This window comes from Bubalus bubalis, chromosome 17 (assembly GCF_019923935.1).
Source record: "Bubalus bubalis isolate 160015118507 breed Murrah chromosome 17, NDDB_SH_1, whole genome shotgun sequence".
Lineage (NCBI taxonomy): Eukaryota > Metazoa > Chordata > Mammalia > Artiodactyla > Bovidae > Bubalus > Bubalus bubalis.
The window spans coordinates 16,456,172-16,480,946 of record NC_059173.1 but is presented as its reverse complement, the minus strand read 5'-3'; the positions used below and the strand labels follow the sequence as shown (position 1 = coordinate 16,480,946).

The 24,775-nt window shown below is 47.5% G+C and overlaps 1 protein-coding gene across 1 annotated transcript in view; it reads right to left on the bottom strand.

Annotated features, from left to right (window-relative positions):
- Nucleotides 1-1,608: 1,608 nt before the first annotated feature.
- SRRM4 (serine/arginine repetitive matrix 4) overlaps nucleotides 1,609-24,775 on the bottom strand; it is a 167,492-nt gene continuing 144,325 nt past the window's right edge. Inside the window, exons 9-13 of the mRNA XM_006060958.4 lie at nucleotides 12,106-12,410; nucleotides 9,112-9,315; nucleotides 5,662-5,772; nucleotides 4,399-4,539; nucleotides 1,609-2,672 (exon numbers count right to left, since the gene is read on the bottom strand). Of these exons, the coding sequence (XP_006061020.3) occupies nucleotides 2,387-2,672; nucleotides 4,399-4,539; nucleotides 5,662-5,772; nucleotides 9,112-9,315; nucleotides 12,106-12,410 (1,047 nt within the window). The 3' untranslated portion in view covers nucleotides 1,609-2,386. The remainder of the gene's footprint in view (nucleotides 2,673-4,398; nucleotides 4,540-5,661; nucleotides 5,773-9,111; nucleotides 9,316-12,105; nucleotides 12,411-24,775) is intronic.

The following is a 24,775-nucleotide window of genomic DNA, read 5'->3' as shown; positions in this document are numbered from 1 at the left end:
GAGCTCTAAGTCTCTCCCCTTCAGGGAAAAGGCAAACATCCCCACCCACATCCAGCCTCTCAAATCCCATCCATAGAGACATGAGGGGAAAAAAAAGAGATGCACAAAAATACTTTAGAAGTTTCCCCTCCTCCCCAAACACACACATCACACACACAGATATACACACCCTCTCCATATAAATAAATAAATACTTGAATACTGCTAATGGCAACCGAGAGAAAAAGAGAGGGAGGCAGAGGGAATCCCATAAATAAATAAATAAACATAAATAAATAAATAAGAGGTTAGCTAGGAGCCCCAGGCAAAAATGGTCCCCCAGAATTGCGTGGATGAAGGCAATCTGGATGGGGGCTCTTGAGTCTTCCACTGCTGTCCTGCTAAGGAGGTTCCATGGCTCCAGAAAGCCTTTGTTTCCATGAAGGGAGACTAGAGTCCAGTTCCGGCTCCTGGGCGGGGAAGAGGGTTATTTACAGTTGCTATACAGACTCTCCCAGGGCACCTGCCCCTGTCCCAGGCACCTGCCATCAGGCCTTCTGCAGTGACCGCGCTGGCACCCATTGGTCCTGGCAGGTGGGGCCCAGTTCTGGGCCAGCGGGCACCATAGAGAGGCTGGGTCCCCCGCTGCTGCCCTGGGGCCCGGCTCCCCTCTCCTGCTGGCGGAAGGACTTTCCGGATCGTTGCAGGGCAGTTCCTGGCCCCATGGCTGATGCGATGGGAGAGACTGGGGAGGGAGGACGTCACTGCTTCTAAGAAACAGGAATTTTTTTTTCTCCCCAAATGTTTCCCCTCCTCGGGGCACAAGGGATAAAGAATATTTGGTTCTCTGCTTCCCAGAGCCCCAGGTTCCAAAGCTGGGGACTGTCCCGCTCACCCTCTCCCTTCATGCCCTGCCCTGCTGCTGTTGCCACCACAAACTGGAATCTCACCCGCAAGGCTCCGGAAAGCCAGTCAGCTGGTGAGGGGGATGCCCCAGAGTTTATTTTAAGGATCTTCTCCCTCATGCCCCTGTTCTTAGTGCCCTCCGTGGGTGAAGCAGCTGGTGGTGTTTGTGTGCTGCAGATCAGCTTACCTTCACTGCCCAGCCCCGGGCGGGGGTGGGGGGGAAGTGGGGTGAGGGCAGAAATGAGGGTGGGGCTTCTCCCAAGCTGGTAAGAACTCTGGAAACCAGCAGGAGCTTCGGAGCATCTAACCTCCTCTCCCCCAGACTCTCTGGATTTGGATCTTTCCCCCAAACCAGGGCTGCTGTGCCCCATCCTGGCAAAATTCCTGAGGGGCAAAATGGGTGACTTAGGCTGAGGGTGGTAGGTGGGTGAGTGGGTGCTTGCCTGGATCCCTGGGTAGGATCCAGTGTGCCGCAGTCTGGGCAGTGGGGAGGGGGCAGGCAGGCGCCAACCGGAGGGTAAGGCCAGACTGGCTGGCGCTGGGGACTGGCAGCTGGCCATGGCACTGGGGAATGTTCAGCAGATGGTCCCATGGAATCAAGTTGTTGCCAGCTACTGGGGCCGAGGCAAACTTGGGAAGTGGGGTTGCAGCCCCAGCTGTCCTGACTGTCTGCTGTGTCCTTCCTCAGAGGTCGCAGGGTCCCTGAGAGCCACCAAGAGGCATTCTGTGTAAATGGCGTGGTGGCCTCTCCACGGCTAGAAACTACTGGGCCCCTCTTCCCGACCACAGGGAGATACTGGGAGCAGTGGGCTTATCCCCCCTCCTTCTTGCTTCTAGACTCATGACCAGAGAGTCCATCTCCTAGCTCCTGACACCTACCACCAAGTGAAATGTCCATGTCCCCTAGTCATGTGTCCCCCTTTCTAGGACCCAATAGCCTTTCGGCACTTGCTATGGCCTACGTGGGGAGCTAAAACTCCTGATCCCCGCTCCTGGACCCGAACCGCTCTGCTCTCTTCTAATATCCACCCCTCACCCCATGGGGTCCATGGGGGTCCATACACGTGTAGCCATGAGATTGGATGAGAAGAGAAGGAGGTCAGGTGTGATAAATACCACTGGTCTTCGGTATGCAGCCTGGCAGCAGTGGGTTAGCAGAACTCTCTCTACATTTTCCTGGCCAGACCCAAACTTCTGAGTCATGGACTCGTTGCTCCTTATAAACCGTTGAGGCTTTTCTGTGCCAAAAGAAGGTAGTCTTCTCCACATGCTCAGCCCTGAGCTGAGCCCCAGAGGGTGTGGTGGAGGCTGGCAGCAGCTCCACATCGAGACTGAAGCCCCCACACCCTCCTTTCCTCCTCCCCAGGAGAGCAAGAAGGACAGGGCCTGGGAGCCTCAGTGCTGTCTGTCACCAAGGAGAAGGCAGGGTGGGCGGGGAGTGGGGGAGGCTGTCAGAGTGAAAGGGGCCCCACAGGTAGTGGGCTCACGGGAGGGCCCTGGCTTAGCGCCTCGTGCTGGAATAGCTGTCTGCTGAGCTGTAGCTCCCACTCCGACTCCGACTCCGACTCCGGCTCCGGCTCCGGCTCCGGCTCCGGGAGCCCAGGCTGGGGCTGCGGGAGCTGCAGCTGCTGCTAGAGAGGGTCCTGCTCCGGCTGCGGCTGCGGCTCCGGGAGTAGCTTCGGCTGGCTGAGCGGCTGCTGCTGCTGCTGTACCAGGAGGAGGTGCTGCTGAGGCCGCTGGATGAAGAGGGGCTGGGCCGATAGTAGGGGATGGGGCGCTTCCGGGCACTGCAGAGATCAGAGGGGGAAAGCGTCAGGGCAGGACTCCTCCCAGCTGCAATCCCGGGAGCACAAGAATTGTCCCAGGAGACATGTCCCATCTCCTTAGAAGGGGAAAAAGAATTCCTGTTACTCTTCCCTTGCAGTCCTGAGAACATCAAGGAGGTGGTCTCAGTCTAATGCTGATATGCTTTGAAAAGTGATAATCTCGCTTTTTTAACATAGCAAGGCTGGGTTCAGAGAGAGCATCCAGCTGGCCACAGAATCTACATCTCAACTTTAATCACAGTTTTGTTTTGCTATTTTTATTTTTACTAGAACCTTCTATTTATGGCAAAAGAGGTTGATTTTTCTATTTATTGTAGTGTATCAAGTTTCATTTTGAAATAAATGTATGGACCTAAAAAAAAAAAGGCGTATCTATTTAAAGAAATTTAAGTAAGCAGTACACTTAATCAGACAAGGCAAAAGTGGTGGGTGATGGAAGCTTGGGAAACATTGAATGGATTCACTCAAGGTGGATTATTTGGGGTTGAGTACGGAACCCAGAGAGCCTTTGGAAACACCAGTCCCTTTTTCTTAAGACTTCCTCCAAGTCCACTCCAAGGATACCTCTGAAAGTCAAGGCAGTGAGTGTAGGAACTCCCACAATATGTCCCAGGCCAAGGCAGGCTGTTCAGTGAGACATCTGAGAAGATGACACCATTACCCTGCCTTACTGTCTGGGGCACAAGCTCTTTTTTCTCCTTCAGGTCATCTCTAGGGAGGAGGCATGGGCAGCCAGGATTCTCCTTTCCTTGTGGGTCTCTGGACTGAGTAGCTGACCCTTGGAGGACCAGGAGGAAGTTCTCCATTTCAAGGCCTGAGGATTCTCAGACTTCAGGATTCTCTTCTAGGGCTTTTCTCATCTAAGACTTTACCTGTTACAGAAATCTTTACCTACCAAGTCTGACCATTCAGTCCATCAAAATGGCACACAGTGAGTTCTAGTGCTCTGCATTTAAGTGTATAAATTGCATTCATATCTCTTTGCCTCTTTTCATTTTATCCTTTTGACACTTCTAGGAGTTATTTCCTCCAGCAGTTCATGGGTGAAAAAACTTAAGATTCTGGGAGGTGAAGAGACTTTCTCAGCTCACTCGGAAAGTGGCACAGACAAGATTCCTCTCCAAAATACTGGTCTTCCCCTTACCCACTAGCGCACCCCACTCCCCCACCCCCTTCTGGTACCTAAACAATCCTGTTCGCCCTCTCTACAGTTGGTTCAGGGTATAATTACCTACGGTTGTATTCAAGCCTTGCATCTGGGCGCGTGAGTCTAAAGGTGGAGGTCTGTTGCTACTGCCTGGCTCCACCCCCACGCAATGTCCTCGTTCAGTTCCTTGCTTGCGTCCCCCATTGCAAGGCCAGTCCTCATTCTATGGCCCAGCCCTGCAAGCGGCATCCCAGCAGCTTCCGCAGGTTCCGGCCACACCCGATTCCTCAGGCCGGCTCCACCCTTTGGCCTGCCACCTTATTCTAGCCCCGCCCACCGCGCCCGCCCCCTTCTGGCAAGCCCTCTGGGTGGTGGGGTGCTGACTCGCCCCAGGCTTTGAACTGAAACCTCATTTCAGCGGTTGGGGAGGTCCCTGAGCTCCTACAGTCCTGAAATGCAGCCCAAAGGAGGCTCCAGCGGGTGGGGGGTGGGAAGGGAGTGCAAGTCAGGTGGAGGTGGTACCGGGCTTCCTGGCCTCACCTCGTTATCCTCCGAGCCTCCAGGTGGCTTGGGGAGTCTCTCCGGCGCTTCCGCATGGGCGAGTAGGACCGACGTCTCCGCCGAGCTCGCTCGCGCTCGCGTTGCTGCGAATCCTTCTCGATGTACTTGGGGTTCCGCTCCCTGAAGGGGTGCGGTGATGGGGTGGTTACTGGGGAGCGGAGGCTGCCCTGGCTTTTTCGGTGTGAGCGTGTGGGAGAAGGGCACCCACTTTGCCCTCTTGCCCACTTTACCCCGCTGGGGCAGGGGACAGGGTCAGCATGGGGCCCCCAGGGAGGATAGCATAGCTATGAGAGAGTCTACGTGGATTACTGGCTACTGAGGAGGGGTGCAGCTGGGCGTGGGGAGGGGTGTCAGCCTTTGAAGGTGGCCATTTCAGGGGTCAGGATATGAAGGTTAGGTGGGTGGGCCCAGGTGCTGAGTAAGAAGTCAGAATTAGGGGCTCTGGATATAGGGATGTGGGGTAGTACTAGTTGTGTGAAGAGGCTGAGGGCTGGAGATATGAATTCCGGGGTGTGGCTGAGGGTTTGGGGTAAGTACATGAGGATGCAGGGAAGTTCTGGGGATCTCACCGCGGCTCGGATAGGACATAGGGAACCACTAGGAATGCTGAGTCATCTTCCCATCCATAAGCGGGCGGGGCTTGACCTGAGAGGAACTGAACAGAGCTAGGGAGATGCTCCAGAGGATGAGATGGCTGGATGGCATCACTGACTCGATGGACGTGAGTCTGGGTGAACTCCGGGAGTTGGTGATGGACAGGGAGGCCTGGCATGCTGAGATTCATGGGGTCGCAAAGAGTGGGACACGACTGAGCGACTGAACCGAACTGAACTGAGGGAGATGCTCCAGAGAGACGATGCGGGAGAGGAGTGAGTGAGGGAGTGAAAGTTGCTCAGTTGTGTTCGACTCTTTGTGACCCCATGGACTATACAGTCCATGAAATTCTCCAGGCCAGAATTCTGGGCTGGGTAGCCGTTCCCTTCTCCAGGGGATCGTCCCAACCCAGGGATCAAATCCAGGTCTCCTGGACTGCAGGTGGATTCTTTACCAGCTGAGCCATCAGGGAAACCCAAGAATCCTGGAGTGGGTAGCCTATCCCTTCTCCAGCGGATCTTCCCGGCCCAGGAATGGAACCGGGGTCTCCTGCATTGAAGGCAGATTCTGGACCTGAACAAAGGAACATGGCCAGAGGTGGAGCCTAGCTCGAGGGGAGGGGTCAGTGCCTGGGGGCGGGGCCTATACCTGCTGGGACTGTAGCGGGAGTAGCTTGGGCTGCGGCGCGACCTAGAGCTTCTGCTAGGCGGGCTTCTCTTGCCAGACTTGGAGGAATAGCTGGGAGAGCGCGAGGAGGACCTGGAGGAGAGGAGACAGCCGCTGAGGGGCCTGCTGAGCTCCGCCGGGTTTGACCCGTCTGTCTAGCGTTTTATTCAGCTGGTCACCGGGCCTTTTTTATTTCTGGAGGTCAGGTGGGGGAACTCAAGCCCTTACCTGAGGATGAAATCACCTCCCTTTTGGATGGTTAATAATAATTATTATCAACAACTTCCCTTTATTGAGTTCTTCCTATCCTGGCCATTTGGTAGCTGTGTGACCTTGGGTAGGTGATTTCACTTCTCTGGGCCACTTTTCTGATCTGTAAAATGGTAAAAGTACTTACCCAATTAGAATTGTCAATTAAACAAGTAAATTAGGGTAAATTACTTAGCATTTTGTGTACAGCCAGCACACAGGAAATGTTTATTATTATATGATTATTATGTATTTTACTATGTGCTGGATTTTGAGCTAAATGTTTTGTGTATATTAACCCATTTAATCCTCAGCACTTCCTAGGGTTAGACTATGTTATCAATCCCAATCTATAGATGGGCACACAGAGGCAGAGAGAGATGATGTGATTTGTTCAAGGTCACTAAGCTAGTAAGGGGTTTGGACCCACGTCTGTTTGGCTACAAGATGCTCCTGACTTCTGCTGGATGATACTGTATGCATCCAAATTACTAGCCTCTATTAGTCAAGGCTATGGTTTTTCCTGTGGTCATGTATGGATGTAAGAGTTGGACTGTGAAGAAGGCTGAGCACCGAAGAATTGATGCTTTTGAACTGTGGTGTTGGAGAAGACTCTTGAGAGTCCCTTGGACTGCAAGGAGATCCAACCAGTCCATTCTGAAGGAGATCAGCCCTGGGATTTCTTTGGAAGGAATGATGCTAAAGCTAAAACTCCAGTACTTTGGCCACCTCATGCAAAGAGTTGACTCACAGGAAAAGACTCTGATGCTGGTAGGGATTGGGGGCAGGAGGAGAAGGAGACGACAGAGGATGAGATGGCTGGATGGCATCACTGACTGGATGGATGTGAGTCTGAGTGAACTCCGGGAGTTTGTGACGGACAGGGAGGCCTGGTGTGCTGCGATTCATGGGGTCGCAAAGAGTAGGACACGACTGAGCGACTGATCTGATCTGATCTGATCTGATGCTGTTTCCAGACTTCTTCCCTCTTGCTAATGCCTCCCACTTTTAGAGAAACCAATCCCTTGGTTTCTCCACCAGTTTCCCGGAAACATCTACCCTGCTTCCTCAGTCTTTCAAGTAATTTTCATTTCACAATTGATGACTTGATCTGCTAGTAGTTCCTGCTAGGGTTGGGAGGGATTATGTGGCCATGTCTGCGTTCAGTGGGAAAGAGCACTGTGATGGATTAGCAATGTCTGCCATGGGCAGGGATGAGTAGGGTGGACATTATCCAAAGTTTTCCTATCTATTTTCAATTTGAAAAGAAGTCTTGCTCTAACTTGCTCTCACCTACGTGTTCCTTAGTCCCTTCCTACTTTCTTAGGTGATCATAATAACTATCGCTCTGGGACACTATTCTTACATACTGTCCAGGGTGAGGAAAGGAGTGTGGACAAGGAATAGCTCCTGGGTCAATAGTGTCCAGCTGTGGCCCCTGAAAAATTTGCTTTTCCCAACTTGCTCTTTCCCCATTTATTGAGAGACGTTAGTAAAGAGTTTGAAGATGAAACACGTTTTTGAACACTTTGAAAGGATGTCAGGCATTTCTATCCACTGTGGTACATACTGTCCTTTTTCTGTGGAACCAGATGAGTCATTTTTCATACTTAAAAATCAGAAATAACTGCTCTTCCAGGCAACTAGTTCAAATTTTATCTTTTTTGTTTATAATGTAAAGGAACAATTTCCCATTTTCATCTGCCAGGGAGCTTAGAGTCACATTGGCAGCGCACCTCCTCAGTGGCTACTGTCATCCCTCAGTACCTATGGGGGACTGGTTCCAGGAGCCCCTGTAGATAACAAAATCTGTAGATGCTCAAGTACCTTTTATAAAATGGCAGAGTACATTGAATACACTGGTCTTTCATAAATAGGGTCTTTCATAGGTCTTTCATAAATAGTGAAACTCCCAAGTACAGAGGGCTGACTATACAGAAAGGTAGGACCTGCCATTGGGAGTTAACCTTCCTCCTGATTTAATTCTATTTCTCTCTTTGATTTTCCATTTTGCCTGATTTTTTCTTCTATTATGCCACTCTATCATGTTGAATTCCTTGCCCCCTTATTCTGAATGAACTGGTTTTGAGGTAAACACCTACATAAGTAACTGTTTTGATTATATGGTTGCAACAGAGAAACAGTCTGGTTGCTGTTGAAAGTTCTTGTTTGTAGAGAGACGCTGGACTCCATGAAGCCATGGGTTGATTAGATTGGATGCAATCTTCCAATTCCTGAGATCTCATGTCTCTGCATTCTGCTATATCATTATTCCACATGAGAAAATCAAGTAATAACCGATGGTTATTGGCATTGAGTGGTAAAATGCAAAGATGGGCACAATTCTTCTCCCTGTATCCATGCGCCTTGCAAGATGACTTTGCAGTTCCTCCCACTAAGAGGAGCATCCCTTGTATCTATTTGGATTAGTCTTGTGACTTGCAGTGGCTAAGGGAATGGCTGGAGAGACCATGCTTGTTCCAGGCTGAGGACTTGCATAGTACTGATCTCTTTTGGAACCCTGCCATCACCACGTGAACAAGCCCAGACAAACCTGCTAGAAGATGGGAGGCCACATGGAGCAGAGATGGATCAGCTGGGGTCATCCAAACAAGCCAGCCCCCAGCCAACCCACCAGCTGAGTCCAGCCCAAACTGCTGACCCACAGAATCAGGAATGAAGTAAAAACTCACTGATAAGATGCTAGACTTGGGGGCATTTATTTATTTATTTATTTTTTGGCTGTGCTCCATGGCATGTGGGATCTTAGTTCCCTAACCAGGAATGGAACCTGTGCCCCCTGCAGTGGAAGCACAGAGTCTTAACCACTGGACCACCAGGGACGCCTTGGGGCAATTTTTATGCAGCAGAAGATAATTGATACACATGAGTGGATCCTCATGACAATAACAACAGTCAAAACTGATATTACGTTCCAAGTACTGATTTATGTGTTTAATAGTCCTCAGGACAATCCTTCAGGGTAAGATACATTACAGTTTTCATTTCAGTAGGGGAGGAAACTAAGGATCAGAGAGGTTAACTGACACCCAAGGCCACCAGCTAGTAATGGATAGAATGGGTATTTGAACTCAAATCTGTTCCATTCCTGTTCCTTGGGGGTCAAAGGACATCTCTAGTTACCCTAGCTAGCTGAAGAGTCTAGGTCAAAACTGCACTCACCTTTTCCCAGAGGAGGTGGATCGGCTCCTGGTGTACCTGGGGGAGACTCTGGGGTTTGGGGATCGGGAGGAGTGGCTGGAGGAGCGTGTGCTGGCGTAGGAGGAGCTTCGGGAGCACCCTTTCATGGGGGAGCGCCGGGCTGTGGATGGGACCAAATTGGACTTCTTCGCCTCGGTGCATTCCAGACATGGTGACTGAAATCCTCTGCATGGGAGAGGACCACTGTTAGCACTGGCCTGCCCACTGGTCTGGGGGCGTCTTGAGCTGATACTCACCTGCCTACCTTTGCCTTGGCTGTGGTGCGCTTGCAACCTGCCCTCCACCCCCACCTTTCCCCCTCTACTACCTCTGGAAAGATTTCCCAGACCACAGATGTTAGAGGAGTAGAGATAGAGTGGAAAACACACCAAAGGGGAGGGGGCAGGGTGGGTGTGATCAAATCCCACGGTGCAAGATTTAGTTTCTCTCCTGTCTTTTTCAGTCCCTCTGATTATATTAATGAGAAAGCCCCAGTTGGGTACTAGTGGGCTTTTACTGTCTCTTTTAACACTTGCAAAGAGAGAGAGCAGGCCTGAGACTCAGAACCTTGGGTAGGCAACTGTAACTAAAATTAAATACTTTTTTTTAATCATATGTATTTTCACAGGTGCCTTCTATTAGGACAAGAAATAAAAATGTTCTATTTAAGATAGTACTATAAGCTTCCTTGTATTAAAAAGTGAGTTTATTAAAGTAAATAAAAGTAACAGAAGTACCTGGATATGGAACAACTCAAAAACTGGCTGATTTAAGTTCGGGAAACTGGTATAGCCCATTTTGTAGATGGGGGAATGGAGACCTAAAGAAGGGTAGAGGCTTGTTCAAACTCACACAAAGGACAGGGTCCTGTCATATCCTTACCTTTCCTAGAGCCATGCTGGATTCCTGTTGGTTCTTAGTAAGGACATGTTCATTTGGATTGGGCCAAGGGTCAAGTTCAAATCACATTAATATGGTTTTATCATGACCCAGCCCCTGCTCACCCTCCAGTCTCAGCTCTGGCACTTTCCTCTCTTGACTGCAGCTATAATGGATTACTTGTTTCTCCTGGAATAGTCCTGTTCCCTTCCTTGTCTGCATGCCTTAGAACATGGGATTTCTTTGGAAGGAATGATGCTAAAGCTGAAACTCCAGTACTTTGGCCACCTCATGCGAAGAGTTGACTCATTGGAAAAGACTCTGATGCAGGAGAAGAAGGGGACGACAGAGGATGAGGTGGCTGGATGGCATCACTGACTCGATGGATGTGAGTCTGAGTGAACTCCGGGAGTTGGTGATGGACAGGGAGGCCTGGCGTGCTGCGATTCATGGGATCGCAAAGAGTTGGACACGACTGAGCGACTGAACTGAACTGAACTGAACTGACTCATGGTTTCAGGCTTTTGACTCCCTTCGGTTTGCTTATGTCACCTCCAATGTGTTATCACAACCCCCAGCCCCAATGCTTCCCCACCCCTAGATGGCTTGCTTGGTCTTATAATTGTTATCTCCTTCCACCAGACACCAAGCTTTCTGGAGACAGAACTCATGTCTCTCTGGACACTGTATCTCAGCACCTAGGACAGAGCCTGAGACATTAAGTCCTAGGTCATCAATAAACAGCTGTGGAATAAACATGCTGAGCCTCTTAGCATCCTGGGTGCTTCACAAGCATCATCTCATTTATTCCCCCAACAACTTTAGGAAGTTGGTACTATTATTACCCCTTATTTACAGAGAAGACTCAGAAGGGCGAGTTGCTTGCTCAAGGCCACCCAGAGTCTCAAATACTGATCTGTCCAGCTCTGAAGCCCATGTCCCCTTGCCAGCCCCTGCTTTTACTGTCTATGGTTCCCCTGATTTAGAACTGATGTCTCTTCCACTCTGCCCTCTGCTCATAGCTGACATGACATAAACAGCCATGGATTTAAAGATCATTTATATTTCACAGTGAAAGGTTGGGTCTAAATTATTTAATCCTGCTGTCCATGTATATCAGATTAAGCAGGTACCTGCTAGATGCTGTTCAGGCTTAACTCCAGTTCTGGAGACACAAATCTGTTTTTAGTCATGGTACCAGCCCTTATTAACTGAGTTTCTTAACTATTCTGAGCTTCAGTTTCCCCATTAGCTAAAAGAAAGTTATAATAGTACCTATCGCATAAAGGTTGTAGCAGGAGTTAAGGAAGATTATCTGTGGAAAACACCTGGCATGATACTTAGCATTTAGTCAGGGCTCCATAAATAATAGTTTCTGTTACTGTTGTTGTTATTGCTATTCTCAGTATTTCCTGCATAATAACTTTGGTATATTTTTAAATGATAGTGACTTAATGTTAAGACTTTCTCCTGGAATTATTGATAAAATTGACATCTTTTTTTTCCTGCCCAACTTCCATTCCTCCTTATAATTAACAGTACCCTGCTTTCCCTTCAGAGAACCAGACTTTCTTCAATTTTAGTGTACACAGGAAGATTCATTAGATCTGATGGTGGCATGTGACAAATCCTAGCCAAGAACATAGCATCCTCTGGGCAGTGTGTTTGGTCTTGGGTGAACAAGCTGGACTAAGCAGAGCCAATGAGCATTTGCCTTGATAGTTTGCTGAAATTTTGGGAAAAGAGGCATTTCCTTTCCATTGGCTGGCTAGATCGACAGGATGTTAACTGGGTGGCATACTTGCCAATGCTTTAGGATGATCTGCTTGAGAAAAAAGCCAAGACGGGGAAGCAGAGCTGAGAGAAGTAATGGGAAAGGCAACTTCTCAATGACACATTTTTGAGACCCTGTATCCAGCTATACCTGAAGCTGATCTCCTTGATTTTTTTACCCCCCAAAATTATGCTAATTTCTCTCTCTTTTACAAATAAAAGTCTCCTGGCTTCGAGTGTGTGTGTGCGTGGTGCAGTGCCAGGGTGAGAGACTGAGATGGTGGAGCTCAGTCAGAACCCCTCCTCCCATCCAGGTGCACTGACCTTGATTCTCTGCCCCTGCTGGTGGGGGAGAGGTTCTCCAAAGTGGCCCCCTTGTTCTGGGGTGAGGAAGTGGTGAAAGAGTTCCCTGAATCAGAGGTGTTTCCACTGTTGGGGTCCCGGCTCTTGCTTAGGCCCCCACTGGGGCTCCCCTTCTCTTGACCCCGAGACCTGGTTGAGCTGATTTGCATGGAGGGTGGCGAGGAGGTGTCATTGCCCGAGTCATACTCCTGGGAGCGTCCTCGGGAGGTGGTGAGCGGGCTGGCTGTTTTGGTAAAGAGGTCAGCAGCAGACCCCGACCCAGTGATCTGAAAGCAAAAACACCCGTTGGACACCGCTGAGTGCCGGGCCTGCGGGTTGCGTCTAAATAACCAAGAAATGTTTACCATCATGATGCACTGTAACGAAAGGAAAGAGAGAGAGGAGAGGAAAGAAGAGACGCCAAAAAACAAAAGCACAAATTCCTGAAAGAATACCACAGAAAGGAGATCTTTTTTTTTTTTTTAAACCCCCTGCTAGGATAACTGGAAGATTTAGGTATCATGCAGAGAAAAAGCATGCGATCCAGATTAAACAAAAGAAAAAGGAAATTATACAAAATTTCTAATGAATTAACTCAAACAAAAGAGACAACTTAAAAGAAAGGGGGTGTGTGTAAACACCCTTAACCTAAAACAACAATAAAAATAAAGAAAGGTAGGGGGAAAGAAAGGAAGCTATGGGCCTGAAAAAATACTCTTGAAACTTAAAAACGACAAAAGGAGATAAAGCCAAAATTTTAAATGTCAACCAAATCTTCAATGAATTTGACTTTTTTTTCTCTTAAAGAAAAAGTTGCCCAAATAGAACCCTAAACAAATATCACATGGGGAAAAGAAATGAAATAAAGATGAGAGGGTTTTTTTTTTTTTTTTTAAATATAAAGTCAAGGTCACAAAATGATATTTTAGTAGTTTTCAACTAAAGGGGAAAAGAAAGGGTGGGGGGACAAAAAAAATGGAAGTCAAATTGTCTGACTGAAAACAAACAAAAAAAAAGCTCTCTACGGATATTTGTGTGTGTCCTTTCCCCCTGGAGAAGGTAGCTAAGGCTCTCGAGTGGCTTCTAATAAATTCTCTCATGTCTTTGCGGATTATATCCACTTACCAAGCAAGAACTCCTCCTTTAGTAGGTAGGTAAGGTGTAAGAGAAAGGGAAGAGCGGGCAAGGTGAGTCCATCATTAGAGTCGCAAATGACAAGTAAAAACACACACCTTTCTGTACATCCTCACACTTGGCCCTGAACTTTGGACTTTGGGTTTTCAGTGTTCTTGACAGGTGAAGCATCACTTTTGGTTGGCTTTCTCAGTAAGGGGACCTCAAGTCATCAACACTAAATTTGTCAGTCCCTTAATGCCCAAGTTGGATCAAGAAACCCTTGCTGACAATGCAGATGGTGGCTAGAGTTTGCATCAATCCGAGATGTCAAGATGGGGGGTGGGGCACAGGGAGGGTGTGCTTGTAACAAACAGCTTTTAGGAGGGGCTTGGAGATTTGGCTTTGGGGTGACTGGGAATGCCAAAGGGCCCCCAGGATCCTGGGTGTGGCTGATCTAGGACAGATGAAGAAGTCAAGGAGGCGATGGACAGCCAGCCCTTGGGAAGGCTATAGAGTGTTTAGAAGTATAATGGATGGTTTTCTTTAAACATTCAGACCAGTCTCAGCTCAGATGACACAGTGGGCTTGGTTCTGGTCCCCATCAATATACCATGCTTAGCTGTGGGCAGGAGGGACCTCTGCCTGGGTCTCCTCCAGTGACAACCATTCCCATGGGCAGCGAAATCTGAGGGGTTACCTGGAAACCTTTCCTTGAGATTAGTCTCTGGAGACCTGAAGTCCGGCTGCTGAGTCCCCTTCCAGGGTCTCTTCAGGCTCTCCATGATCTATTCTCCCAGGGATAGACCATGTTTCAAGTGTGCACATTTGTAGGTCCAAACATGGCTATCTGAATGGAATTTGGATGTTCGGACTGAGGTGTCCATGTGCATGTGTGAGAGGTCCGTCATGGTGATGAAGCAAGATGTAGGGGGAGAATGGGAGGGACCAGGGTGCTGGGGCAGATTCTCTCCACACTGTCATGCTGTGATCCGGCACTCCGAGGGCTCCAAGGCTCTAAATCCAAATCTGACTCTCCCGATCATTTCAAAGACATGTTTGCCAAGATAGGAGAACATACTTCATCTAAGTTTGCTGTCTTGATTTAAAAACATTTAGTGTGTGGCTTCTCCTTCTATACTCTTGTCCCAGGCCCTGCAAGTATTAGCATAGGTCTCGCCATCAAAAGCCTACTTCCCCCGCCCCGTTTCTCCCACGAACTTTGAGTCTAAAGAAGGGGGGTTCTAGGGATTTCTTGAGGAAATATTTCTGTATTCGCAGCAACTGGTCATGAGCATGAGAAACAGAGACACTGAAACAGTGAGAATACTAGCAACGGCCCCACCAGCTCAGGATATCAGCTCCTGGAGTTGGGGAGGCAGAACTTCCTTTGCAGATTCTCCCAGGAGGCTTTGCACACCGACAAGGTGATGGTCCAGCTTTACCAACTTTTCACCCAATGTGGCTGCCACTTTCCATTTGACAATCTGGCTACTTTTGCTCTGGGACAAGGGATCTTAAAATAAGGTTGCCCAAGTGGGGCTTTCTAGTGTGAGATTTCTTTTAAAATTAATGTAAAGACCCCTTTTCCATTCAGCTCCTTTTTGTCTTCTAGTTTGCAGGTTGGATGCCAAATCTTTACCACCTCTGTGAGTTCAATGGTTACACGTGTATTTCCACCACCTCTGTCAGGAATGAGAAAGCATCACACAAGGCAGTTGGACCCTGGGACCTGGACTCTCAGGCTGGGGTTTGGTCTGGGCTCATGGAATCTTTGCCTCAGAGATGATGAGTGTTTGGTAGCCAGTGTATCACAAGTGATGCAGCTAAGCCCTTCCTGAAGGAAGCCAGGCTGGACTATGAATATAATGGATTTTGTTACCTTGTGGCTTGCTACCTGGAGGCATCCAGGCCGGGCTTTTCTCCACCCAGGTACTCCTTTCCACCTTGACTACTAATTTCAAAGCATATGTCCTGGTGCATCATGGGTACCCAGGGAGAAGGACTTCCTGAATGTAAGGCCCCTGGAGGCTAATGGATATATACAGGGACCTTGCCTTTTTCACATTCTCAATCCCATACACTGAGCTCACAGTGACACTTTCAGTGTCTCTCCACCTGACCACTATCACTATCCACACGTAACAGAACTGAGAACTGTAGAAAGCATCATGCTTTCCTGTCATTGCCAGAAAACAGAGATAATCGTACTACTGAAATGTGCTCACTAACTTGACCCTATGCTAAGAATGCCAACCTCTCTAAAAGTCCCATTTCTTTGACATGTGTGACAGTGTCCTTTACAACCCAATCCTGTGTCCTTCACAAACCTCATCTCTTCCATACAGCCCCTCCCCAGTTTTGGTTTGTACAACCTTAAGGCAATCAACTGGGAAGTTTTCTTGGTTTTGCCACCACATCTTGCTTTCCCAACCCCAGGCCATTTGCACATGCCATTTCCTCCGCCTAGAACATTTTCCCCCTGTTCCTTACTTGACATGGATACATTTATTCATCCTCCAGTTTACATATCACCTCCTCTTGAAAGCCTTCTCTGAGTCCCAGGCCAGGATAACACAAAACTCTATTTCATTCATTCTTTCATTCATCCATTCACTCATTCAAAAATGAGTGGCTTTTGTCTGCCACAGCACTGTTACTGGGTGGGATAATTACCTGTTTCTATCTGGATGGGCTGAAAGTTGGGGTCTTGAGACCAGCTCAGGGCTGGGCATGTGAGCTACAGACAACTCTATAATCAAGTTTTAGGTCCACGTCAGTGGCAGAGAGAAGGAAAGCTCTTCCCCCCAGCCCTCCTCGGGCCTACAATCTCAGAGAAAGCAAGAGTCTACAGATGCTTAACAGTGTAAGCTCCAGGCTAAGGTGAGAAGCTCCAGACCTCAGGAGCCTTCCAGATGAGACAAGCAGTGCTGGGTCTCTTTACTTCCTTTGCCACCTTCTGCTATTCTGGGAGGTCAGGTTAAAAGATGAACTGGATCTGGTCTTTTGCACTCAACAGGGCTGCTGGCCCATGCAGTGACTTTGTTTGGGTGCTAGAATGGTGTTCCTCCTGGGTCAGGAAATCGAAAATGGTGCCTCTTCTGTCCAGACAAATTAGAAAAATAGATACACCTTTCTATGGACTGAAGCAGCCCCATGTCTGTTTCCATAGCTGGCTTGACAAATGGAGAGTCAGTGGGCTTTAACTCCAAAGCCTTTGGAGAGGGCACAGCTAGCATAACAACATGCCTGGCAGGTCCTGGATACACAAATCTTGACCTGTTTGACCTGCTCTAAGGATTACTTTGAGGGTTGGGGGAAGAGGTGGTAGCCCGAAGACATTCATTTCTGTTACCTTCAGCTGACCTCTACTTGGTTGTGTCTTTACCAGTCTTGGCGGGCTCTGCCCCTGTTTCCAGATGATAGAAATATTTTCATAAACTCATTAGGGATGTCCAGATTGTTTAATGACCTGTTAGTCTTGGATTCCTCCTTCTCCAGAGGAGGGAAGATATAGCTCAGGGGGGCCAAAGGCAGACTATAGGGTGTGTGTGTGTGTGTGTGTGTGTGTGTAAGGGAGTGCCATGACAATGCAGAGGAGCCCTTCAAGTCAAGGACATAATGACAGGCAGACAACAGAGGCCTCTGTGCTCTTGCCTCCTGTCCCTAAGTGTCTCCTTCCTCGTCAGATACTTCCACTCTGCCATGGAAGAGGCAAACTGTTGCCCACTGGACGCTGACATGACAGGATGGCCCCCCTTGCTCCTCCCTGTCTTTCATTTTGATAACAGGCCTCTCACAATTCATCTTCTTCACCTCTTGGAAATTTCTCTTCTAAGCACATAACTGCTCTCTGCTCCTATATCCCCATCTTAGCTGCAAAATGGTCCTCAAGAGGCTCACTGGGAGGAGTCATTCTAGATCCACTTTTGTGCAGGAACAATGCACTCATGGTACTGGGACCCCTATGTAAGGCCTGGGACCCTCTCACCAGGTTTCTCTTCTGTGGTCCACTCTGAACCCTTCCTCCATCTCAGTCATGTCCTTCTTTCCATGTCTTCACAAAGGCCTATTTTGGGGGCTTTGCACAAAAATTCAGCCCCTGTAAAATTTGTTTAATCACAAAGTGAAATAACACCTGTCTCCATATGGATCCTCCTAGAACTTGAGACAGGAATTTGAGTGCTGGAAGTTTATTTGAGACCAAGGAATCTTATTTGAGGGGCAGTGAGCTGGGGGAGAGAAAAGAGAGAGGACAGAACTGGCTCCAGAATTCATCTCAACCAAGGAGGGAGCTGGATATTTATACACCAGTTCCTCACCACTCACGGGTTAAAGGTTTCCCCCAACACGTGTCAATTCTCCAGCAGTTTCAAACTGCCTCCCAGCCAAGCAAAGTGGTCTTTGGCAGCCAGAGAGCAATACCTGGAAGCTGGACACTGGCAGTATGTGAAGTGGGGGGTGGGGACATAAATGGACAGCATCTGTCTCAACACCCTAGATTACCCCTAGAAAACTGACAGGCCAAGTTATGCTTTGTTTCAGAGTTTTAAGTTATGCTTTCTTTGGCGCACTTATTGGCTAAACAAATTTATGTTCGCCAATAAATTTGAAGGAACTGTCAACGTTGTAGTTGGGCATGCTGCTGCTGCTGCTAAGTCGCTTCAGTCGTGTCCGACTCTGTGCGACCCCATAGATGGCAGCCCACCAGGCTCCCCCGTCCCTGGGATTCTCCAGGCAAGAAAACTGGAGTGGGTTGCCATTTCCTTCTCCAATGCATGAAAGTGAAAAGTGAAAGGGAAGTCGCTCAGTCGTGTCCGACTCCCAGAGACCCCATGGACTGCAGCCTACCAGACTCCTCCCATGGGATTTTCCAGGCAAGAGTACTGGAGTGGGGTGCCACATACTCACATAGCAAACCCATTTCTAGTTCATGCTGAAACGTAAGAGGATCTGGCAAGATTGAGTTGACATTCCTGCTGGGTAATAATCAGTTTGTGAGTAATTGGAGCTGCTCCTTTTAGATGGGGCACGTACTTTTCTGTCCTCAGGCCTTATGGGGTCCCTGTTGCTTGTATCTATTAGTCGCCTGGCCCCTGAGACATCTAAGTTTGTGACTGTCTGTTCTAAGTGTTCATTGCTACCCAGAATCTATCTGAAAGCAGCACAACCATAGTGCATCTTGTATATTTCATGTCTCCCTCTCATCTTCCTCACCTCTGCCCTTTCAAACCCTCTTGGATTTTGTCAGTGAAAGAAACCAGGAGACCAGAGCCATGGAGCCCTATCCAGACCCCAGAGTTATTACACACTCTTCCCTTTTGGGTAATGATTGACAATCTCAGATTTTTTTTAAAGGACAGATTGCTTTTCACAAACTCATGGCCATTGGGACTAAACAAATGAGTACGTTCCCTGTATTCTTTTAGCCCCCACCAATGTGAAGCTCATTTTTTTTGAACTCATAAGCTTGCCTCTTCTTTCTCCTTAATATACTCAGCATCAACACTTGGATATTTCTAATAAGTAATTAAATCCCCCACCACAAACTCCAGCTCCCGGTGTTTCACGGGGAGTCTCTCTCAGCCCTCCAGGGAAGCTGGCTCTGTTATTTATTGTTTTTGTTTCAAATCATTATTTAATCAAGAACAGGGAAAAAAGGCAACCTCTCACTTACACTTCAAAATTTAATTTCAGCTGAATTCTGAGATCAAGAGGCAGCACGGCCTAATAGGTTACAAAAATACAATCAAGAAGAGAATTCCAATTAAACTGAACAAGTCCATTTACTGAGCTTCAAATGGCCCCATGGAGAGAGATGGCTATAAATTTTTTTTTTCCCTCCCTGCCATATGGGGGACCGGAAATTCTCATGTGAATGTAGAGCTGCATGGCAGAGCTTTTAGCTAGAGGGTTCTGGTTATTCCCACCCCTCTCCCTTTTTTAAACCCTTTTGTTTCACAAAGACATTAAGTTTATTTTCCTCACTGCTGTTCATCTTCCTTTGCACACTAATTAGGAAGACAGCAACAGAATGGATTCATTGACCTGTTAGGAGTTCATTTGAGAGGGGGAGGGTTGGAAAAAGACAGGGATCTGCTGAGGATGGTGGGAAGATGACAAAGTCCTTTAGGGCTGCGGAGTGGGGGACTGTCCCACCAGGCTGTTCACTAAAATTGACCTTGGGCCCAGGGACATAGTCTAGCCTCCTCTCTCCTTCCCTCCATCAGGAAGCTGAAGAGGACTGGTGGCTTCAACCTCACCATTTCTCATTAGCCCCTCCTTTTTTAGAAGCCCCTCTTGATAGCCCTCAGCCTACCTGTTCTTGAAAATTTCTACACGGCTCCAGTTAGGCAAAATTTTCACCAGTCCAAATTCAAATGAGAAAATAAGTTCAATGGAATGAGTTCTTCATCCAGCTAAATGCATCTGACTTAAAAGTCTCATCCTTTCTTCTGAGGCCACAGCTATTCCCCCTCTTCTGCCTGGTGCATGTCCCTTTCATTATAGAAAATGGTGGTTTTCTTTTTTCCGTCCTTGCTTGGCAAAAGTAAAAGTTGACAATGTGATTCCATTTTCCATTTGAAAAGAATAACTGGTCCCACAGATGCCTGAGTCTCACAGCCCCTTTCTTCCACATTTTAGTCCCTTTCCTCTCCAAACTACAATGAATGGAACTGAATAGTGAGTTTCCCAGTTTGAGCAAGGGCTGAAAACCTTTTGCAGGATATACAAGAACCTGGGGCAGACGTGGGAGGGCTGGGCCCTCCATGTATACTCCCTCAGGCTCATTTCCCCTAGTATGCAAAACAGAAGGCTTTTCCTGTCATTCTCCTAGAGTTGTTCTGAAGTTCCTCTGAGATCTTAGATACAATTAAACTTTTCGAGGCCAGGGATGTTTCAAAAACAAAATGTCTGGGTTTATCAGGAGCAAGTTCAATTAAGCCATTATGATGACAAATCCTAACACTAGCAACTACTGTATATTGTTATGTCCCTAGCGCCAGGCTGAGTTTTGCTCACAGAATAGAAGCTACATGAAGGCAGAAACCTTGTCTGTCTTGTTCGCTGCTACTCACGTAGTAGGTGCTTAGTGCATGTTTTAAAACTAAATGGACAACTGGTCTAATTCCACCCTCACAACTACTCCACGAAGTAGGTATGATTATTAGTTAAAGGTACAGATTGGGACACAATGTCCAGCAAAATAAAACGACATAAGGGAGGTCAGGTCATTAAGCATCTGGACCCTGAGGGCAGATGTTTTGGGTTTGAATCCTCACTTCTCCACTTAATAGGTACTTTTACTTAAGTTTTCCAGGCTTTATGCATTATAAAATAAGGATACTAATGGAAGCTCCCTTGAAAGGCTATTATAAGAAATACATGAGATGACACATGTAGAATACAGCACATAGTAGGTGCTCAGGGAAGCATGAGCTATGGCTCAGTCCCACAGGGAAATGAGGTCAAGAACTCCAAAGTGTTTGGATCTGCTCCAAAGCTCCTGTCTTCATCACTAGCCTCTCCTGCCTCCTCCTGTTCGCAAATGAGGCCCTCTTTTATGAAGCCTAAATTCTGCTTTTTTTTTTTTTTTTTTCTATCTGTGCAAGTTTTTGTCGACAAGGATTATGTGGAAACTGCTGGCTTGCTGGAAGCGGGAGGAGAAAAGAAGCCTTCTTTCTCCTGAGTCTAACTTCAGTCTTGATCAGCCCTTTTAAATTCCCCCTCCAGTTAGGGTAGACTTAACGGAGGACCCTCTGCTACAGGGACAGGGTGTGGCCAAACTTTGGCGCCACCAACCTCTCTGTCATCCAGTTGGCCCTCTGGCTATCACAGTAAGCTTCTGAGATATAAGCCATGATTCATACTAGCTCCTGTTCCTCCTAAATGGGCTATCTACTTAAGTCATCTCGCCTCTCTGAGCCTCAGTTTTCCCACCTGAAAAATGGTGATGGCACCTACCTCAAAGAATTTTTTTGTGAATCAAATGAGGAAAAAATAAAAAAAACTTTTTTTTACACATACTGTGTAAAGTATGTGATTGTGCCTGGCATGTAGTGGTATTTACCATTCCCTTTATTCATCAGCCAACTCAAATGGGTGAGCTCCTACTCATCCTTCAAAGCTCAACTCATATGTTCCTTTATTTGTAAAGTCCTCTCAGACACCAAGACCTCTTAGACATTGTCTGGTCCTTCCTCTGTGGTCCTATTATATATTATACTTGCTTCTATCACCTCCAAGGCTGATATTGAAAATATTCAACAACTGGTCGAGTGTGAGTACTGCCCCATCTGAAAGTAACCAGGCTTGGCACTGAAGGGCTGCCAGGTATCAATGTTTAGCTGCTGGTCTGTGAGAAGGTCCGGAAGGTACCAGAGGAGGAAAGGGATGGCTTTGTTGACTGGAGAGTGGGCGGCGACAGGGTCTATTTATCAACTGGTTTGCAAGTATTCAAATACCGACTCAGTCTCAGTCCTAATGACGATATTTATCCTACAGTATTTCAGTATTCTGTGGATGACTAGAGCATGAGCTCTGGAATTCAGAAGCCTGTTTATTCATCTGTCTCTCTAATGCCTTGAACAGAGATGACTGAGTGTAGATAAGAAATGAATAAGCCACAAAGGACTAACTCCTTGGGACCCTCCATTTGGATTAGGGCTCTGACCAAGCAAGAGGACTTCTGGTTATCATCAGCTTATGTATTATTTGCATATTCACATATGTAAATATACCCCCTTGATGTCATGTGCTCATCCTTGATTCTTTAAAGAGCTGTGCATATGAGATGCCTGCCATGAGCCGTGGGAAGAACCATGGCATAGGACATCTCCTATGCTCCAGCTCCTTTTACCTCCAGAACCCCATCTCCTGTGCTGGAATTCTGTCTCCATCCTGACTCCAGCAATCAATTCCTGTTTCCATTGTCTAGTTTCCCAGCTGCATCTCCTTTGCCCTAACCAACTCAAAGCCCAATCCCCTCTTCCCCTGCCTCCTTACCCCGTCCCTCTCAGCATTCATTGTTGTGCATTGTCCGTTACAGTTTTGTCTGTCTTCTTTATAAGAAGGCTAGGCTATTTCTTATTCACTGGATCCTGAGGGCTACATCAGAACTGATGCTTTATAGATGCTTAGTAGATAATTGGTAGATCTGAATAAGTCAAACAAGTGATTCAATGACAGTGACTTTGCTGTTCTCTTTAGCAGAGAGCTCGGGAAAATCTTGGACTCTTGGAAAACCTTTGGTCCAACCTGGTATCCTCTCTACCCTTGCCTGTGCAGGAGAGAGGATGAGAAAGAACCCCATGTGGAGAGCACTGGGAGGGCCAGACTTGAGGGGTATCCGATGCCCCCAGGAGTCAGGCAGCCATGAGAAGGGTGGGGCCGGCCATTTGGGCTACAGCTGCCATCAAGGATGGAAGGAAACTGAAAGCAGGGGAAGCAGGGCTTCTAGCTGCGGTCTCAACTCATCCAAGACGAGCCTGGGCCTGGAACCCTTCCTGCTGCTCCATTACTATTATCAGTGCCGCTACTCTTGTTGCCACGATTATTACCAATTCCATTGTTAATATTGCTGTTACTTCCATCCACCGCCAGCAACAAAGGACCTACCACTCACCTGCTTCAGTCTAAAAGTCTTACAGTGAGTCGTTGCATCCTTACAATATCCCTCTTATGAGGTAGGTCTTACTATTATCCTCATTCTGCAAACTTGGGAAAGACGGAGGCATGGAGATTTTATGTAACTTGCTCAAGGTTCAACAGTTGGAAAATACAGAGCCAGCATCTGGAATGTTGTCATCCTGACACTCTCTACTATTTGATTATTTTTGCCCCTGCGCCAAGTACCAGGCTCAGCTGCTTACAAAATTATTTTGGTTTTGTCCCCTGAACAAGGTTTTGAAGAAGAGGTTTATTATATGCATTTTCTAAAGGATGAGGAAACTGCAGCTGACAAAGTTTTAAATATTTTAACTATCCCTGACTCGGGACCCGGGTTTGTTCACAAAATTATAATCTCATGTTTTTAACAACTCTGACTTGCTGGAGCCCCTGGAAGGCATTTCTCATCTGTGAGTTCAGATTCTGTTTTTGGAATCAGGGAACTGGGTTCGGTGGGCTCTTAAGGCCTATGCCTTCTAGGTATGGATGAGTTTTCTGCTCTTCTAATAGGGGCTGGGCCCTAAGAACCAATGGCCAATCTGGTACCTCACTCACTGGTGTGGGAGGACAACAGTTTTGGGGGGTGGGGGGGGGTGGTTAACATTCAGCTTTTTGCAACATTTTGGTCCTGACAGTTTGGAAATTGTCCCAGGTGAGAGAACACAAGCCATTTGCTCCCAGTGGCACTTTTTATGGAGTGTCAGTTGAGGCCACCGAATGGCTGCCATAAATACTGTGACCAAAGAGGTTGGATGGCTTTCACTAACTTAAAACCATTCTTCCACCTCTTATTGCTTGTATTTTAAATGTTCTTCTACCTTTGCAACAATTCCTTTGGGACACAGGTATGATAACCATGCTTATTTTCCAGTTGAGGAAGCTGAGGCTGGGAGGAGTAAAAGGATTTGTCTGGCCAAGCCAAGTCTTGAGCCCAGGCCTCTGGACTCCGTCTTACTGCCAAGAACTTTCATAGGCATTTGTGGAGGGGAGAATGAACATGAGCATTTCCCATCTGCAAATACAGAGCAACTGTAGGTTCCCTCCCTCTACAAAAGGAGGGCCTGGGGTGAGCTGTGGACGGTTCCAGCCAGGCAGAAGATTACGGCAGAATTACAGCTTGGTGATACAGATGTCTTGACTGGTAAAGAAGAGATTCTCAGAATGCTCTGTGGATATAACTATTGTGTCAACCAGACCCAACCCATGTTTATCATCACCTTCTCTTCCTTGACCTCCCAGCAAGAACCTCAGAGCTTTTCCTTACTTACACCTCATCCTTTCTAAGGCAGCAGCTCTCTGAAATTTTCACATCCACGCCTAGCTAGAGGAGACAGGACCCTTCTCAGTTGTCAGGTGTGAGTGAAGGCTACATCTATGTTGAGTCTCCTCCTGTTTGCGTGTCTGTCCCTTTAAAGTCTACAAAAGGCCTTCATATACTTTCTGTTACTGGGTATCCCCCACAATCCCCCCATGGACGTGGTATTATTTCAAATTTGCCAATGAGAAAACTGAGTTTCAAAGAGATTAGATGACTTTCTCCAAGCTACATAGCTAGGAAGCTGAGTTCAGACCCAACTCCAAATGCTTTGCGGAGGAGACTTCCTGGCATCAAACTGTCTGAAGTTGACCCTCCTTGCTGACCTAAGGGACTGTTGCATGATCCCATTTAAGGCCAGTTTCTCAAATGAATTCACTCTTGCTTTGCGCTATGGCTTTATTCCATACCTTCATCTTTCTGAGCCTTGGCTTTTTGGTCCCACCTGTGGAAGCAACTAGTGAAGACAGCTGAGTCCTCAACTCCCCGAGACCTTGTGTGAATATGAGAGGCTAAGTGCTATCGCCTCCTTGGAGGAAAATTCTCCTCTATATT